General features: G+C 36.5%; 1 protein-coding gene across 2 annotated transcripts in view; it reads left to right on the forward strand.

Moving 5' to 3' along the window:
• Positions 1-11,015: 11,015 nt before the first annotated feature.
• The window catches only part of LOC105397006 (homeobox protein caupolican), an 88,360-nt gene continuing 78,211 nt past the window's right edge, over positions 11,016-21,164 (forward strand). The window contains exon 1 of one of the 2 annotated variants that reach the window (XM_038122202.2): positions 11,016-11,499. In XM_038122202.2, the coding sequence (XP_037978130.1) occupies positions 11,410-11,499 (90 nt within the window). In that variant the 5' untranslated portion in view covers positions 11,016-11,409. The remainder of the gene's footprint in view (positions 11,500-21,164) is intronic. The other variant, XM_038122204.2, reaches the window with a different exon arrangement.

Raw genomic sequence — 21,164 nt, forward strand, 5'->3', positions numbered from 1 at the left:
AATTGATTTATAAAATAAAACACTTTGAGGGCCCTTCCATCTGCGAGTGTGGGCACACTGCTGGACCGCAACACTTTTAACCTTTCTGTCTGTTTGAGACTAGGCTGTAAGACCAACGAGCCACATCGCTGCCGTTGCGGGGACCCCGTCGACCAGCTAGGCCACCACGGCCTCTCCTGTCAGCGGAGTGCCGGCCGATTACCCCGCCACGCGGCCCTTAACGACGTCATACGTCGGGCCTTTGCGAGCGCCGGAATCCCCGCCATTCTGGAGCCAACCGGCCTGGCGAGAGACGACGGGAAGAGGCCCGACGGTATGACCGTAATGCCCTGGAAGTACGGGAAATGCCTAGTCTGGGACGCCACATGCACCGACACAGTGGCCCCCTCCCACATCCAGGGTAGTGCCGCGGCGGCGGGCACGGCGGCGGCTGCTGCAGAAAACCTCAAACGGCGCAAATACAACGGTCTGTCTGACAGCTACATATTTGTGCCGTTTGGGGTTGAGACCCTGGGGCCCTGGGGACCCGAAGCGCGACGACTAGTAAAAGAACTTTCGTCGCGCCTGGTCGAGGTATCAAGGGACCAGAGGGCTGGCAGCTATCTCAGCCAGCGCATCAGCCTGGCTATACAGAGAGGGAACGCTGCCAGCCTCCTCGGAACCATCCCAGGCGACGGCAGCGAACTAAAAGAAATATTCTACCTTTGATAAACTCCTGTTTATTAAGGGTAGAATATTTCCAGGCCAGGATATTATTATAAGTATTTTATATTATTATCTTTTTTATTTGTAAAATATATAGATAGTTTAGTAGGTATAAGTTAAGTAGTTAAATTTATTTTATGTGTGTGTACAAATGAACAATAAAATATTTGAAGATAAACACTTTTACATAAATAAATTCAAATTGGTAGATATTCTGAAGGTAAACATCCAAATTTTAATGCTGTCAAACTATAAATTTTAAGCTAAATATGACATTTATGGGAACACTCATAGAATAAAATTTTACTTACGTCAGAAATAGTTACAAGCTATCGCGAGATTAATCCGGGCACACTTTTCTACGTGTGTAGCATGTCGTGCTACCTCGCCCCCGCCACTTCTTTCACCCCGCAAGGAGGGTCGCCAAGTAACTTGCCACATTATAGTAATATATAAGTCAATGTACATAGGTATATTATGCATTTATTTGCAATCACAGACTTAAGTACTGTCAGTTTCAATAACTGTCCTAATAACTGGCGATTAGTTAACTAGCTAGAAAAAATCTCGGTACTATCACCAAACCAGTTTGCCTTTCGTTCAGGAAGGTCAACTGATGATGATGTGCAGGACCTAACCTACATTGTGTTAAATAGCTTAGATTTGATAAAGGAAGCAAGTGCCTATCAATATTCCTCGATCTTGCTAAGCCTTTCTATTCTATTTATTATTACATACTTTCTATTCTCTGTGGGGGTGTAAGTACAGACCTGCACCTGGCTCTCTCGAATGGAACCGTTGTGCACATCCGCGAGGTCTAAACTGCCTTCCTAAGCTGGTACCATTTCCCACCTCGCTGGTCCACTGCGGGTTGGTGGGTTCACATATCTATATGTACTAAATCTAGATATGCAGGTTTCCTCACGATGTTTTCCTTTACCGTAAGAGCGATATTGGTATACATTTATACCTACTTAAATTCAAAGAACTCATTGGTACATCTCAGTGCCGGGTAAGGCCTTTGACACCATATTATTATCAGTCCCGTTACTCATTGAAAAGTTGCACAACAGGAGAGGAGAGGAACTCCACTAAAGCTCTTCCAAAATTATAGAACCCAAGTAGACAGGATAGGCATACAAACTAGTTCCGAACTACCCTCTGGCAAATACTATGCAGTCCGTCAAGGCAGTATCCTAGACCTACTCTTTATCTCGTTTACACAAACGATCTCTGCTTTTTACCCGACTGCCGAAGGAGGAGGGTAATGTTTTTAAAACCTTCCCAAGGATAAATTATCTGCTATGCTGATGATACAGCTCTCTTGTTTAAGTCTAAATCCTCGGAAGATGCTTTTGCTGATGTACAAGATGAGGTGGATGCGGTTACAATATGGTTTCACGAAAACTAGCTTACGCTCAATACCACCAAAATAAGTGTATATTTCGTTTTCAATCAGAAGTAACACTCAAATTGATCGCCCATGACTGTGACTCCATCAAAAGACCTATCTTTTGCCACTGTATCCCTCTTCAAAAAGTTGCCTCCATGGCGTGTTTTGAAACGATACAAGGCCAGAACGCACCCATAGTGTTCTAGCACTGTATAGTTTCAAGTATAAAAAAATAATATTTTACTTGAAAATATACACGATTTGTGCGTACTACTCGCGTATACTTTCAAGTTGGGATTTACTGAATCGTTCTTGAAAATATACATTGCTATTACGCACATTGCTTGATTGGCGTACTTGTCACATATAATGTATACCTACATGCTAATTCTGATTTACTTAACTATTTTGGTACATTACTTACAATTTACTTGTTGTGTCTGTCATACCTATAGAATGTTAATAAATAAAGATGATCAAGCTCTAATTTGATTGATACAATGATATTTATAGCAATCATACTTGCATGTAAGAATACTAATATCTTATTATTTATATGAATTAAGAGTAATACCTACTACACTCACGAGCAATGAAAAAGTTCCCGTGACAATAGCTCCTGACTTTTCCTGAACGGAAAAGACTAGCTTAATGACGCCGTCGGCAATATTAAAAGTGCATTTAATAGCCGAATAGCGCATCAAAATATTATTATAACCAACTAAAAACGTAAATTTTGATAAAATTCTAAATTCAATGATTTAAAAAATTGGGGTCATTTGGTGTTGAAATTTTGCTACTTGGACTTATTCATTGCTCGTGAGTGTAATAGGTATTACTCTATAGACCTATTACAGACATATTTTTCAGGAAGTTTTGAATTCACCGTTATTGTCTTTTATGAATTGTTCTACACCCTCTTCTGAGAGAATTTTTACTATTTACAACAGTTCTACAGTTTAATTTAAATCTTTACTTTTTACTTTTTAAATTTACGATGTAAACAAAAAACACGTTACGAAAACAATGCCAAGTGCGGAATGATAATGCAATGTTTAGAAAGCAATAGACTTATTACTATTTCGCATAAAAGAAAGAGAGAGCAACAATTCAAAATAACTACCTGGTAACTAATCATGTATAGTTTCAAGTGCTCGCATTGCCGCTTGGCTCTTGAAAATATACACGATTAGTACGCAGTGGTAACTGCTGCAGTATATTTTCAAGCCATAATTTTGACCCAACTTACTTGAAAATATACGCGATTAGTGCGTAATCGCCTTGTATACTTTCAAGTAAATCATGGCACTATTTTAATTTGAAAATATACGTGAGCAGTCCCAACCTCTGCGTTCTAGCCTTGTATAGTTTCAAAACACGCGCCTCCATGCGCTCTACGATTATAATTAATGAAAATCTCAGCTTCAATCCCACCCCACATCAGTCTTCTTACATCAAGACTTCGAAAACTCATATGTATATATATTTAACATTATAAACAGAAACCATATTAACATTTGGTTTTGTGGGATGTATGTAATAACATAAGTTGTTTTCTTTGAATAAAGATTTATTCTATTATATTACAAACCTGAGACAAGGAGCCGTAATAATTATAGCTTAACGTACGGAAACATAACATTGTAGGTATACAGGTACCTATTTAAATACTTAATTTTCTTTTCCTGACTATAACCACCTGAATCTGTTATATTTCTTACTGCTATTACTTAGATATAGAAAGTCGTATTCTAGTCTATTCTAACCCAATCAATAGATATGGCTTGCTTAAAGTAAAATATGCATTGTATTTGGTTTTTAAGTGAAACTGATACGATTCGCCTCGCTCGATCTACAGTCTTTCCATACCCATACAGCTACTTACATAATATATCAAAGATAGGTAGGTACAATGAGAAATATTTCAAACTTTTGTCTGTTTCATACGTGTAGAATCTTTCGTCTTCCCCTATACTTTGATTAATTTTAAAGTTTCATGCATTTTAAGTACCTAGTATATATTATAATTATAGTCATACTACGTACTATTTTTGATTAGATTTCAGTTTTTTAATTTATTGTTTCGTAATCGGAAAAGTATGAATTTCCCCAAATTATATATATATATATATATATATGTGGGGTTTGCACAGGGGTATAATCGTGACAGTTGTGACATTGCGAAAAAGAGACGCTTAGCTACATTAAAGCGTAAGAGAGAAACGTTAAGCTGTACAGGTTTTTTTGTCCTTTTTGCTCTGGCGCCTGTTTACGTCAGTTTTGGCAGTTCTCTTTGCCAAACAATGAATACTATGACAAACAAAGGCTGACAGTTACAACAAAGAATTTCTAAAAGTTATTTATTGTTAATTTGCTAGTGGTTTGTGGATGTTTATTAAGTTTATTAGAATATTATCACCACTTAACGAATGTGAGACATGGGTGGGTATAGTTTGTTCGGTTGTACAGAGCATAGTGAACGAAAACACGATGGAACTATGGATGAGATATCTTTTCACATGTAAGTAGATAATATCAAGTTTTACAAGCTTACATTCACTACAGTACTATCTGTTGGCTTGATTTTAATATAAAACGATACCAATTTTAATACTGTAAGGTCTTTTAGTATCAATTTTAAGTAAAAATTACGAGGTACCATATAATAACAAATCTCATGGTGTTGCCAGTTATTGAAAATTTATTTTACCCAGAAACAATATAATATTATGTAAAGAAAATACTAGAAATTGTAACTAAGTTTATAATATAAGAATTCGATGCTGCTGGCCATAATTGATATGGGTAGAAGATGAATAACTTAGATTCTGGGAATTCTAATTGAATAAATGTGTGATTTCTTCTGTATATGCATATTAAGTTTATTGTATAGCTATAAAATACTTAGGTGTTTCCTTTAAAAATAACCTCCATCACATATTTGGCCCACAATCATAATGCTCATACTCACCCATTTATCTCTGCTTCATAGGTTTCCGACAGGAGAAAAAACATTAAGAAAATGGATAAACGCTACCAGACCTACAAATTGGGAACCAAAGAATCATACAAAAATTGTGTTCGGCACATTTTGAAGAGGGTTGTTTCGCTCGGATCAATCAATCATACAATCCACTCAGTTTGTGTACAATAAATAATTATATTTAAAACAAATATAAATAAAGTATTATGTAAGAAAAATCTGCCTTTGTGTGTTTTTCCTATCAACCGACGATATGTCAAGTATTATTTTTTATAATAATCGTAAGATAAAATTCCCCATAATTAGGTTTTTTTTATTTTGTAGAAACATCTATGATTTGAGTGAGAAGGAGAATTCAGAACACGGCCATTTCTTCTCTAGACAAATATATACTCTAAGGGGGTTTGGAACGCAAGAGGAAGTGTCTATGGTGAGGAATGACAGAGTGTGAGGAAAAAGGAAGAAGAGTGAAAGACGAAAGACGTAAGACGTGTATTATTTGGATTAATTTTAATAAAAAACTGAATAAAAGCCGATTAAATCTAAAAGCCAGTATTTTCAATACCACAATTGGGGGCTCGGCCGCGATTTAAACCTAAAAATATCAGATTGGCAAGATTTATTTGGCGAAATTCAAAATTCTAAATACGGTGTAGCGGCCATTTTTGGAGATTGGCCGTGGAAAAGACGGGAAGACGACGGGGGCAATTTTTTTAAAGACGATTAAAAATTGCACCACTACGACGACGACGACGACGCCACGACGGTGAAAACCAAAAAAAAAAAAAAAAAACTCCTCATGTACGACGACGGAGAACGTGGGGACTCAAGGAAAACGACGACGAGGACGACGAGGACGGGGGCGGCAGCAGTGGCAACGGCGGGGTGTTCAGCAAACATGATGAACTACGCGGAGGAGCTGGTGCCGAAATTCAGCGGGCAGGACAGGATGTACGTGGCCTCGCGATGGGTGGAAGACGTAGAAGATAACGCTGAGATCTTCGGATGGTCTGCGTTACAACAGCTGGTGGTGGCCCGTAGATCACTGACGGGGACGGCGGCGCTATGGCTTCGGGCTGAAAAGCCATTCAAGACATGGGACGCACTGAAGTCGGCCATACTAAATGAGTTTCCAGATACGGTGGATGGGAAGGCCATTCACGAAATCATGAGTGCTAGAAAGAAGCAGCAAGAAGAGAGCTGTATAGACTACCTCCTAGTGATGAAGGAGCTCGCAAAAAGAGGAGAATTAGTTGACAGTGTGGCTATACAATACATTATCGACGGGATAGTAGACGTCGAAACGAATAAAATTATGTTGTACGGCGCTACAACCTACAGTGACCTAAAAGAGAAGTTGAGAATCTATGAAACTGTGAAAAAGAAGATGAAGACGCAGGAAGTGCAGCACAGAAGATGGCAACCTAGAGATGAAGCTGAAAAGAGTGACAGGAGAAAGTGCTACAGTTGTGGAGGAAGCAGTCATATTTCCCCTGAGTGTCCACATAAAAATAGAGGGATGAAGTGTTTTAAATGCAACTCATTTGGTCATATTTCATCAGAATGTCGACAACAACCAAAACACGATGAAGTTTGCAACGGTAGTGGGGTTCGCAAATCAACAACAATGGAGGTGGGTGCAACCAACGATGCAAATTTTCGTCCAACAATGCGTTCGGAAAGAAGTTCCCAACAACAGCCGACGACATCACGTCAAACGTTGTGCATCGTTGATTCACTCAATGAAGGTGTGAACGAAAAAGGTGAAAGATGTCAATGTCAACAACAACAACAAACAATCATGTCAATGAAGAGTGCCGAAATTATGGAAAATAAGACGATTAAAGACGAAAAGAAGGATGATGAGGATATTAAAAGACACACAACAGTGGTGGAAATACGAGGAAAAGAAGTGAATGCTCTGATTGATTCCGGAAGTGACGCCAACTTGATTTCTTCGGATTTGTACCAGCAGATCGGTTCGCCAGAGTGCTTCGACGACAATAAGATATACACAGGACTTGGTTCGCAAGTGAAATCAGTCGGAGAGTGCTTATTAAATATGACGGTGAATGGACGAGAATATAAGGACAGTAGTTTTGTAATTATGGACACTAAAGACGTACCAGATTCTATGATTTTAGGCAATCCTTTTCTAAAGAATGTAACATGTGTTTTAAATGACGGTAAGGTGATGCTGTTGCCAACCGACGAAGATTGGTGGGCTAATTTACCCTGTACCATTTCAGATGAGCCAATACCTATGATGGTTCAATCCTATGAATCAAAGACTGAGAAGGAGGTGAACAGAGAAGTACATCAAATTTTGAAGAATGAGATACCAGTAGTAGCTCAGCGACCGATACGGTTAGCTTTGAAAGAGCAACAAGGAGTAGAAAAGCAAGCAGTGAAACAGTTAACAGTGCCGAAAGTTGAACACCCCAGTGGCAGCAGAATGCAGCTTACAGATGAAGTAAGAGATAACCCAATCAATGGTAGAAGTTCAGAAATTCAAAGGAGAATAAGGAGGATTCAAGCAGAAGATGAGAGGGTCAAGGCGACCATGAAAGTGATAGAAGAAAAAGAACATCAAGATTACTGTATGAGCAATGGGCTATTATACAAGGGCATGAAGAAGCAATTGGTGATACCAAGAAGTGTAGAGATGGAAATCATTAAGAGAGCTCATGATGATGGCCACTCTGCTAAGAGAAAGATGTTACAGCTAATATGCAGAAAGAGCAGAAAAACAAGAAAAAAGAAGATGTTCATCAAGAGAATGCAACCATGGCCTGATGGTTAATTCTGTTTAATGAAGCATTTTTTGGTACAGATGGAGATTTGATGTGAATATATTTTTTTTAATTTTATGATTTACCTACGATGTCATTATGTACTAGGGTATGATGAAAATATGTTGTTTTGTTTATTTTGTTTAATTCAAGTTAAAGTTATTTAGAAGGTTACTAAGATGTTTGAAGTTTATGATGTTTTAAAATGTTAAAGTGTAAATATTGTTTAAGATGTACCTAAAGTTTTATGTTGTTTTGTATAGAGCCAATGAATGCAAGTGGAGGTATGGATGAAGTCAGGTGTAGGAAGTAGGTATGAGTATTATATTTTATATTGTGATTTGGACTTCGGTAGAGCAGACTAACCAGTCTGAGGGCAGACTGACTGCAGGATGGCCGAGTGTGGGGTTTGGAACGCAAGAGGAAGTGTCTATGGTGAGGAATGACAGAGTGTGAGGAAAAAGGAAGAAGAGTGAAAGACGAAAGACGTAAGACGTGTATTATTTGGATTAATTTTAATAAAAAACTGAATAAAAGCCGATTAAATCTAAAAGCCAGTATTTTCAATACCACATATATATATAATTATATAGCATAAAAATTGTAATAGTATCTATTTTTTATAACTAAAAAACTACTAACAAGTCTCTCGGTCAGCCTCGCTCGGTCTACAGTCTTTCCATACCCATACAGCTACTTACATAATATATCAAAGATAGGTAGGTACAATGAGAAATATTTCAAACTTTTGTCTGTTTCATACGTGTAGAATCTTTCGTCTTCCCCTATACTTTGATTAATTTTAAAGTTTCATGCATTTTAAGTACCTAGTATATATTATAATTATAGTCATACTACGTACTATTTTTGATTAGATTTCAGTTTTTTAATTTATTGTTTCGTAATCGGAAAAGTATGAATTTCCCCAAATTATATATATATATATATATATATATATATATATATATATATATATATATATATAATTATATAGCATAAAAATTGTAATAGTATCTATTTTTTATAACTAACAAACTACTAACAAGTCGATGAGACGATACTACAGAGACGAGTCTCTGATACTAAAGCATCAGCCTAACTCAACAAAAATTAGTGGAGGTACTGCGATGGTGAGGAATACCTTTAAGTAATTATTGGATAATAATAACTACCTACATGTTTGTTACCACAAAATAAATTTGTATGTATGATTCTGAAAAGCTTCTGCACTGTCGTTGTCAGATGAAGGGATCGATTCCAATAGATTAGTTTATTTACGTCTAGACGGTTTGATACATATTTGATATCCAAATCAGTTATGAATGCCAGTTAAAATAGATTTCCTATTTCAAGAGCATATGACTTGGTTACGTTGTTGTAAACTTATGGTAGCTTACTTGGTACTTAGGTAGTAGGTAGATGCTGTACGGGTCTAGTTCAGGATTTCCACGACGCCTAACAAGAATTAGACATTTAACTTTTAATTGGTCGCTTGTACCGACTCCCGAAACTTCGCAACTGGTAAATGTTTTACTATGCTATACTATTCGTTAGCCACTATCAAGAGTATACTTATAGAATAGAAGTTCAATGGGTCTTGTGGTGGCAAAGCCTGACTGTTTGCTCATACTACCACTATATACTGAGTGTGAAAATAATAATTGATCACAATCAAAATTTATAATTCAACGGAGTTGAGTGAAACCTACCTCACATTTTATTTCAATATCGTACAATGAGTATTACCAATGCGTACCGTACACCACGAATTTAAGTGATCCTTCATATTCTCTAATAATCGAACTCAACAGTACCTACTCTTCTATGGCTGCATTGGGTTGATACTGTAAAGTTAATTTGATAATAACAACTTCTCTTAAAAGTATGACATGCATAAAATATATCAGAAGCAAACTTTGCTCGAAGTCGTCAAAAATATATTCTATAATTTGGACTTAAAGTGTATTAAACGGACCGATTGAGCGGGAGTAAATGCATTTTACGTGTTTGTAGCATACTGCTTAATTGTTAATGTATTATTTTGTCGCTGAAAACATGAGATGAAACACTTACTAAATAAACTATTTTGATATTTACTCATGAAAAATATAAACCTTTTACCAGCGTAAGTACTTTTCAGTTTGCTTTTTTGAGTACTATAATTAAATTTATCGGACGCCCCTTGGCTTTACTTTCAAATTTATTAAGCGAATATTACAGTTCACTATGTAAAATTTAATGTAGAAGTTTTTTTATGATCTTGCGTTTTCGGTATTTAAAAAAAAACGCCCTCTGTTCCACTATAACTCTGAAGTTTCAGTGAAACAGCGGTCGAAAGATTAGACATAGCTCTGCGACCATCGGGTAATTTTTCAGCTTCATGATGGTGACGATCAGAAGGTGTACAATTGTACATTGCAGGATAAGGCCTCTCCAAGGCTTCGTCCTTGTAGTAATATAATACTTCGTCCTATAAAGCAATGCAGTGCATCCTATATAGATACTAAACTGAAAAGTTCAAATGTCAAGTAGAATAAGCTCTGCAATTGATATTTCACACCATGACTAGATAAGACTTCAGTCATCATAATGTTTTAACATTATAGACTTTAGAATAGAGAGTATTCGTTTTTTAATTTATTATTTGTATTAGTGATGCTTGGTAATGTAGCATGATAAATCATGAATACCTTTGTGCGTGCCTACATAGGTTACCATATAAAAGTTACTTATTTGGTTTGGTTACATATACTTACCTAAATATATTTTTTTCATTTTAAGTAGCATATAATACCTACCGAGTGAGTTAGCCAACTATCATAGTCGTAACAAACAAGTACTTAAAGTGTGATCAAGTTTAGTGAAGTTTTCAGGAAGAAAGTTTGGCAAATAGTTGGTAGTCATAGGATGTGTGGTGGCGGCCGGCGCCGGGGACGTCGCCCGCGGCGGCGGCGGCGGCGGCGTGGTGTCCACGAGGGCTCGGCCATGTTGCGGCCGCATCAGCGGGATCCGCGGCCGCCCATGGGAGGCGCGCCGTGCGAGAGGGACGCCGCTACGCCCGCCGCCGCCGCGCGAGCGAGACGCGCGCTAGGCGGCGCGCCTCAGAGGGCGGCCGCGCCACGCACTCTAGCTCCGGTCGCGTCGACGGGCGGCCGGGAGCGCGCGCCTAGCACAACTGCCATCCGCACCAGTACGCAACCTTTGCCGACTTTTCTCCTATTACGTTTTTTGAATGCGCGCCGGCTCCGGTCGTGTGACGTGATACGGCTGTTTTTTCTCTCTCTCTCGGCCCGGGACAGCCGAGTTTCACGTGAAATCGCACCCGCTTCCCGCCACTTTCGACCCGATAGCGAAAGACAAAAAAGGAACTTTTTGGCGCGAAATCTGACAGTCGCTTTCGCCCGGCTCGTGTAACTTTTCGTAGTGTAAGGTCGTTAAGATGACAAGAAAGTTTTCAGTTTGTGTTATACAGAACAAACTTTGTTAAGAAGTGAAGAACAGTCGAGTTTTAACTGTTGAGGATATACTTTTTTATAATGGATGATTGGGAACGACACGTTTCCCTCCTACAGGATATGGGATGCTCCAGCGAAGATGCCCAAGATGACTTCTTTAATCAACAGGATGTAAGTAGAATATGCGACATAACACAATTACAAGCATTAGGCAAGATTACCTAATCTAACACTTTGCACACAGCTATTTCTGTTACATCTTGTACTTATTTAATGCTAGTTGGCTGAAGCGAAACTGATTTCCTATATTTTACGTGAAACGTGCGTGTATAAATTATCAACGTATCACCTAAAATTACTGTTCATCTAGACATTTCTGAGTACGAAATGACTGCGGACTACAGGTGTAGTTAATCTCCAAATATCATATTGTTTTGCATGAATAATAAAAGTGTACAGTATTCATAAAAAATAAGACAGCCATAAAAAGTACTCGGAAAACATCTAAAGCTTAAGTGACTTGTTGTAAGTTTATTTGTTTACTTGTCTGGTCTTCTTTAAGAACTATTTATAATACACAGTTTTGCACTTCCTATAGGTTGACTGGTTGAAAATGCCTACTTACAGCATTAAGACCACCCTTCTAATCTATTATGTGCGGGTGTAGTATCCTGCATCACTGACTCTGAGAGAGTCACTCTAGAATATAACCTTTGTGCCTATCCCCAAGGTCTAAACTACCTTCCTAAGCTTTAGACAGGTTCACATAATCTAGATGTGCTAAATCTAGATATGTAGGTTTTCTCAGGCCTCACGATTTTTTCCTTCACCGTAAGAGCGATTACATTCCGTGTACTTAAATTCCAAAGAATTCATTGGTACCTACGCTACGTGTCAGCGGGATTCGAACCTCCATATCTAGCGTGAAAAGCGGGCGTTTAACCGACTACTGAGCTACCACTGCTCTAAGTCCAGTATATAAACATAAGTGTACAAAGGGTTGTACACTTATGTTTATATTTGTGCATTATCCCTAATCTATTTTAGTTTCCCTCGATAAACCAACTGTATCTCCCCGATTATATAGTACTTAAATGCTTATTGCTCATACCCAAAATAATAACACATATTCATCCATTTGTTAATTTGATCTCCTAATCTAGTCATTTCACAATTATTTCAATCAATTTAATTTCAAAAAGTATTCTGAACCTAAAACAAGGCTGGTTTAATGATAGAAATGTACCTAATAAAAAGTACAGTTAATAACGGTGGACTGTAATTCTATTGCCGAAATGCAAAAATAAGTATTCGGCCAATTTTAATGACATGGACCTACTAATTTTTTTTACATGAGATCTTGGCAGTGTATTTTTTCTCTAAGTCATACATTTGTTTTTATTTATCAGCGTAACAAACATTATTTGTTTTTTTACTGTATGTTTATTGTAATTGTACAAAAACTTTACGTAGTCAAGAAATTAAAAAAAGTTATCAACGAAAAACCCTAGAATGACCACTGAATCATCCTCTTTCGGCTTAGTATACCACTCTTGCAACATCCTGTATAAGAACTTTTTTTTTTATTAATATTATGGTAATGTATTTATGGTAGTTTCAGTGTGTGTATGTTTGTAACGAATAAACTCAAAACTAAAGATTCGATTTAAAAAAATATTTTACCATTAGAAATTTAGAAATCTACATTCCCGGAGTATTAATTCTGCAACACTTGTATTTTCTTTACCCTGAACCCATAGTATCGTATATAAATTATGTATATCTAGCAGGTGACAAAATCCATAAGTAAATTATAGTATTGTAAAACCAATGTAGAGTTAGCGTAGTTCGCACAACACGCAGTGGATTACAAACCAAAGCCCAAAAGCCTGTATAACCATCCGCAAGTACCACACGTCATTATTCACTATACCTTGTGAGAAAACAGTAAATAACACGTAAAATCGAAATACCGCACATTTTATTTTTAAGACAATCTTTTTTGTGTTATATTTTAAAGACAAACCCGTTAAGAATACTCCTTAAATAATTCATGACAGTCTCGCATCCTTTCAAACACTAACCTTTGAAACAAAACGACTGCAATGTCCAACTTTCCACACATCACACTTTTAAAACTTACACACACGCTGAACGCCGCTGCTGTCAAGAGCCTGTCAAATGTCTTATACATACCTACTGCTCACGACTGTTATCCCCGAAGGGGTAGTCAAAGGTGACTCAAGCGAGTCATCTGCTTTTCGCTGTACATTTGTACTCACGTGATAGGTCGCGAGCCGTATCGCCGTATTAGCACAATGCACTTAGGGTAATCTAGATGTAGGTACAACACAGGTTTCCTCACGATGTTTTTCTTCACCGTAAGAGTACTTGGTAAAGTTGTACTTAAAATTCTAATACCAAAGAGTTCATTTACATGGCCGGATTCGAATCCACAATTAGAGTGGAGAGTCTTATCCGTTACACCACCACGGCTCTTAACGTCTTCTAAATGTTTCAAATTTCATTTTAAACAACATGTTTTATTTGTGACGGAGTTTATGTATAAAGATTCATATTCAATGTGGTATATTAATCGCGGGCACAATTCTAAAATCATGATTATTGGAAAAACTACTTTAATCTTTAATAAGAAAACACATAATTGCCAAAACAATATATAAAATTTAAATACTTGTCAGTAAATACATATTTATTTGACATATTAAGTAGAGGATTAACGCGTTCTTCCAACAATGATATTTTTCGAATTGTGCCCCTATTTTACTAATTTATTCACCATGTTTATCCCAACCACCTATTCTGTTCCATTTTTTTTTCTACGGGGATGTTAGTCCCCGTCTGACTCATTCGAATGAAAGCTTTGTGCATATCTTCTTAAGTTTGCGTTTTATCTCAGCCTTATCATTAATTACAGTAAACATGTACCTCATTATTAATGAGTATTGGTAAAATAAAACAAATATTCTAAAATGATCAATTTTGATATGTATTAATTTATGGCATATTTGTGTTCTATTCTTTTCTCTGAGGTAGTGTTAGTAGCCTCTACATTTCTATCTTAGGTATCTGTAACATAATTATCCCCTTAAGTTCTTATTTGTTTCCCAAAGCTTAGACTATCTTCCACCACAGTGAGTTCACAGTTCACATTAGATATGCAGGTTTCCTCACGACGTTTTTCATCACTGTAAGGGCGCGGGGAATAATGTATACCTTAATTTCTTATGCGCTCACGAGCAATGAAAAAGTTCTAGTGACAGCACCAAATTACTCCCAAACTGAAAAAATGGTCCATCAGAACTTTCTTTTAGGCTCTGCGTTTATGTCTTTTTTATGACATAGGTATCGGATTTATTTCCTTGCTACAACAAAAATACGTAGCACACTCGTAGCGCCGTAGCACATGGGTGCATTTTTTAAATATTATTTATATTTATGATGACGTCTTGGTAGATCTGACCCCAAACTGGGCAGATCCTGTAATAATTACAGCTTTTACATTTTTTAACACACACGTATTTTCATGCCAACACCAAACTGTTTGTAACATTGAATTTAAATGAACAAAATATTTTACGTTTTTAGTTGGTATTATTAAATATACCTAATAAAATATGTCATTTTTCCGCTTAGAAGTAATTTTGTGCTATGTCACCGGAACTTTTTCATTGCTCGTGAGTGTATTTTTATGCTAAAATAATGTAATATTCACTTCAGACTCCCCTTCTAAGAATGCATTCGTGAATATTTTGTATATGTGCATAGTATAATGTATATTATAATTATTTATGTGCTGCATATAATATAATAAATAGTATATTTTTACGTAATGATAATAAAACAGATTTTCTTTACTAGGCAACGTATTGTACAACATAGTCTGTTGCCTACTAAGTGTTACCAAATTCACGTGTTTTATCTTGATAGTGTATCTCCAACACGAATGTATGTAATTATCGGTCAGGCGGCCTGTCGTTTTAAGACCACACAAATAACAGGTTGGGCCACAAATAGCTATTTAGAGGGAAAACGTTAAATGCCCACAGCCCGTGTAAAACACACAGGCTAGCCAACTCTTTCAATAAAATCTGTAAGCTACTTCCCCTAATGTCCATCAAACTTAGAGATAGTTTTTTTTTCTTCAAATAGTAGAAAATTTCTCTTTATTCTGCATCTCACTGATAATATACTGTGAAGACGGTTATATTTTTTGAATTTTCAAAAATCAAAACGCAGATATAGGTAATACATAATTATTTATAAATAATTATTTATCGCACACACACGTAAAGACGAAAAACGTAGCATATACCGTACAATTGGCGGCCATGTTCGTCTCTTCATCATCAGCCAATAATCATCCACTGCTTAGGCCTCTCCCAAGGAGCGCCACAACACTCGGTCCGCGGCCTTTCTCATCCAGCCGGCTACCCACCTAAGGTCGTCAGTCCAGCTGCATTTGCCTGTTCGTGGTCGCCAGGCAGGTATGACCAGCCCACTACCACTTCAGCTTGCATATTTTAACCTCTATGTCGGTAATTTTAGTCCTCTGACGGAGAACCTATTTCTTATTTATACGATCCATCAGAGAAACCCCAAGCATAGCTCTCTGCATAGCACGCTGAGCGACTTTAAATCGATGGGCCAGTCCACGTCTCTGCACCATACGTCATCACTGGCAGGATGCACTGGTTGAAGACTTTTGTCTTCAGGCTCTGAGAAATGGCCGAGGAGAATATGTAACGAAGTTTCCCGAATGCATATTTTTATTTTTATAGTATAATAACTAGCTGTTCCCGCGAGCATCGCTACGCCTTAAAGTTCTCTTTTGGGTATTCTGCGATAAAAAGTCCAAGGTGTCAGCTAACTCCACACCAAATTTCATTAACATCGGTTCAGCCGTTTTCACGTGAAGAAGTAAACATACACACTCACAAACTTTCGCATTGATAATAATAATTATAGTAGGATTATTCTTTTAGTAGATTTTTTTCACTATCTGTCTTACAAATATACTTCTTGTGTGGAGTTTTTTAGTCAGATGTAGTGTAAACCACCAATGCTTGACATTTTGCGGTGGAGAGAAATTGTAAGTAATAATTTGCTAGTGAAAATTGATTTTGATCTGTAATATTATGTTTTTTTGTTTCAAACAATGGTAACATCATCGTACAGACGAACCAACAGACAGAAAATGGGTACCATTTAAGCAACCCTTAATCTTGATTGACTGAAGAATTCCTGTGTTTCTTTTACGATTTTTACATAATTGTATGTTATTATTTTTATAAAAATTTTGGTACGTGTAATATTTTAAAACCGTGTTAACACAGCTAGTGCAATAGCTTTGTCTTTTATTCATAGTAGACCGGACCAACACGGACGGAACTACAAACTAATAGGTTTTGCGTGTCACTTTTTACATACCTAGTTTGTAACTTTTTTTTAAAATTTTAGCGCTTTTCCATTGCGTTGTATGCATTTTTCACTTTTAGGGTTCCGTACATAAACGTGTAGTTCTATGCCAGCGACATACGACATGCGACCTCTGCTGTCTGGTTGACCTTCTGTCAATGCGCTCTTTCTCATAAGAGCTGTGCTAAGGGGTTAGTCCCGCTATGGTATGGTCCCGGTATGGCACCCTCTTAAAATACCTATCAAAAAGTCCCGCTATGGTACCCATCTTTTAGATCTACTTTACAACAGTACCAAAAACTGAAGGGTACCATAGCGGGACTTTTTGATAGGTATTTTAAGAGGGTGCCATACCGGGACCATACCATAGCGGGACTAACCCGTGCTAAGTAAACGTATCAAATTTAAAAGAATCCATATTATTGTTAATATACATACGTGATACGTATCATTGTAGAAGTTACATACTATATGCACCTATAATAGAAGTCCCGCTTCGTCTTCTTTGATACCTGTAAAAACCATTATTCCAATTTTTTTGTTTGTAAAAAGCAAATTATGTTACTAAGACAGTATGGAAACAAACAGTATTAATTCCTAATCAGTGTTGTATCTAGTTTTAAAATATATAAAATAATTAGTAAATTAGTATAGTAACTCACTTACTAACTACGTAGATGTTATTTCTATAGCTTATAAGTTCCCCCATTGACCTGTATAAACGAACCGGCCTGTATATAATTGGATAAGAGATGCTTATTATACATTCGCCAAACCACCCTACTAAACTTTCGTTAATATAACTTTGTAATAATTAATAATCATTGTATTATAAGCCCTTGGTCTAATTAAAACATAAAATGTGCGATAAACTATCTAAAGAATAACAAGCTAACACACCTGTCAGTCAGAATAGGTGCAAGAAGCAGCTGTCGAAACGTTATACGTAGTTTTTACTTAGATTTCGATATCAATTTAATGAGTTTCCAAATAATATTTGCTTTGATTGTTTATCGTATAAATGTGTTTGGCAAATACTTTGTTTTGTAATATTAACGACAACTTCGAATATTGTAGTTGTTTTTGTATCATAAATAATTTCTCATTAAGGTTTATTATTTTAAAATTTGTACAAATAAATGATGAAGTTAAGAATATTTCATATTTGCAGCAGTGCTATAGCGTGCCTAGGAGACTGGGGGCATAGGCATAGCGATATCAGAGTCAACTTCCAGATTTAACAGTCCGTTCCCAGTAAGAAAACTGCTGCGTAAAGCGGAGTGAGCACAAAACTAGCATACTGGCAACACTCGGCATACTAAACCAATACGCCTCCTGTAACTCAGTCGGTGGCTCTCAGTTTGCCTACTGCGGACACAGCTTGAATGAGAATTCTGGAAAGAAAAAAATATTAATTGGAAATTCGTTTAAAAAAATTTTTCACTTTACTTACACCCATCGAATAAAAACGATTTGTTCTTTTTTATTATTATTAGAACAATAAAACCATGTTTAGTAAACAGCTTTAATTTTTGTGTCATATGAAACATGATTTTTCACTTTGGCTATATCTTCATTAATTGACTAACACTGCCCCTGTCATCAGACCTAATCGGGTCTAACTAAATTAAGTTACTTGCAATATTTATTTAATTAAAAACTGACATGTAAGTTAAAAAAAGGTGTATAGGTATAATGTGAACTAGGAATAGTGTATTCCAGTCGAGCACTGCAATAATTTCTACCTTTTACTTACTATATGTGAATCAGGACAGTTCATAATAAAAATCCAAAATAAAAATAGGTTTGTAAGTACCTACTTATTTGATACATTAATTATTTATGTATTAAAACTGTTGTTGATGTTGTTAGAACAAAAGGAAAATTATGTGTCCTGCACTCAAACCTAAGTGGTATTTCTGGTAGTTACCTATTATTTTGCCTTAGTGATGTTTAATGGCATTCATTTAGCAATTTGCTGTCGTGGGAAAGTTGAAGATATTGTGTAGGTGAGGCCACGAAATAAATAATGCCTAGGTACGAATCTTTACGAGTATAGCGATATTTCATAGCCGCGTTTTTTTTAGGGTTTTCTATTAAACAATACACAGTACACATAAAAGTTTACGCCTAGATAAAACTTTTTTTTTAACTTATGACCAGTAAAACTGAAAAAATGCGTACAGATAATCATGCATGATAGGTACCTACTTACCTACATAATTCTTCATATCCTGTCGGTAACAAACAATAGAGCTATACAACTTTGTGACCGTTCTGAATGGATTAGCCAGTCAGATATCAGTTCTTATTTTATCATACATATTTTACATAGTTTTGTGTAAAACTGTACAATAGCTCGCATACCCGCCACTTCGTAAGCCCCCGCTTATTTCCCAGCCCTAAGGCCTTTGCACACGTGTTCAGCAACGGTAGAACTACCCGCATCTTGGTGGCTAATGCGTGTCGCTGGCTCACCGCACCTGTGGGCCAGCAGAAAGGTCAATAATACTCACCCAAGCCATCGGTGTGAAGTTTTAACTGTATCGAATAACGTTAAAAGTGTTTGCACTTTAGTACTGCTGGCTAGATCCTGTCAACTTTCTTGGCTACTGCCACGAATGCTCATGTTGAAAGTTAACTTTTATATCGAAAGTGGATAAAAAAACTAACTTAGAGCAGATGTTTCAATAGTCAGATAAAAGTTACCTGAGGAATAATTTTGATGCTGTCGCCTCTGAATGTTTGTATTAGACAGTGACAGCAACAATTTTATTCTAACATAAAATTTATCTGATCAATGAAAAATCTGGCTGATTTTTATTTTTTAATAATGTAGGTATACATATTAGCTTTTCCGCCATTGGCGGTAGCGCGCGGCGCCAATTGCAGGTAGGTACGTATGTAAATTATTTTCAAAAAATATGTCGCTTATTTTGTTATTAAAATTTGGATTCCGAGATATCCATGTGATGTGAGCATGCGCGAGCAGACATAGGTGATTCTGTATGAAATTAATCGTAGGCTGATAAGTTATCACCCACCTCTGCTGCACCTGTGACATGATTGAGTTTCATAGTTTCATAAGTACTTTTTTTACTGATCTAGTTATGCTACTGCTAAAGCTTATAATTCTGAAAGTAACTGCTTATTTAATCTATTTCATAGGCTCCAGTTCAATTGAGAACCTTACTGATAGAGACTGTTGGTTCTACAGGAGACAGTTCATGTTAGTTTATTATTTATGAACATTTATAGATTGGTAGTTATGTTACTGTAATCATGTAATGGGAAACATTATAGAAACACTATGCATAGCTAAAAGTATAGTTAGATTAAATGAAAACTTTGTATAAAAAAGTACTTACATTTGTACATATCATTACTGAGTCGAGTACCTATCTCGTGCCATCTCTGCAAGCGAAGCTACCGTTCAATTCAAAAACGACATCATCGGAGTTAACGATCTTCGCTTCGCGTTCGACAAACGAGTACAAATTGCAAAATAACAGCCATCGCATACAAAAACATACAGCAACAAAATATCACCAGACTAGTGAAGTCAATATTTAAAATTAGATATTAAGGCTGTCACTAAAGCTGGAAGAAAATCAGAATCTGTCAAATCTAGTGAGGGGGGGTTGAGGTATGCGGGGCGTTCTACGGACAATGACATGAAATTTTAACATAGTACTCGAAAACACAAAAGTGAAGACATGCCACTTTGTTAAAAATATACTAAGTAAGTAATATTGTTTTGTGATACGAAAATATTTATTTTTATTTGAAAGTATTTTTAATATTTAATAATTAATTATATACAGGTTGTTGCAAAAAGGGTTTAATACTATGCCGAAACCTACGTGTGCAGCATGTTATTGATGTTATTTCTAAGCCAGGAAATGAAATCAGAATGTAAAAAAATCGCGAAAATATTATCAGAGTTTAATAGTTCAGGGTGTTGTATTAAACTCTGCCCCCGTGTAATAAAAAAAGTATAGTTAGCCGAAAGGGCGTTACTCAGGCGTCACTCTGAAAAACTTTTATCCTACGTAATTTTTTATATTCATGAAAAAAACGCTTCTTCATATAATTTTTTTTTGGTCACGTGACCTTTTAGTTAGACGACCTGTTTTTTTTTGGTGTTTCAAAAGCAGAACAGTAGTTTGCAGAACTCTGCATATACAGGGTGTCACAAAAGGTTACGTAGCTGGCAAAGGGATATGGGGAGGTCACCAGAAAAATAATAACATGTAAGTACCCCCGCAAGGGAGTACATTAGTACAAGGCGAGAGTGTGTATTTTTTTTTTAAGTACTTATGTGTATTTGGGATATGATAGAAATAATATTTTTGTTTCTTAAAAACCAAAAAATTTACACCTTGCTGCGCTCTTTT

Source organism: Plutella xylostella, chromosome Z (assembly GCF_932276165.1).
Source record: "Plutella xylostella chromosome Z, ilPluXylo3.1, whole genome shotgun sequence".
Lineage (NCBI taxonomy): Eukaryota > Metazoa > Arthropoda > Insecta > Lepidoptera > Plutellidae > Plutella > Plutella xylostella.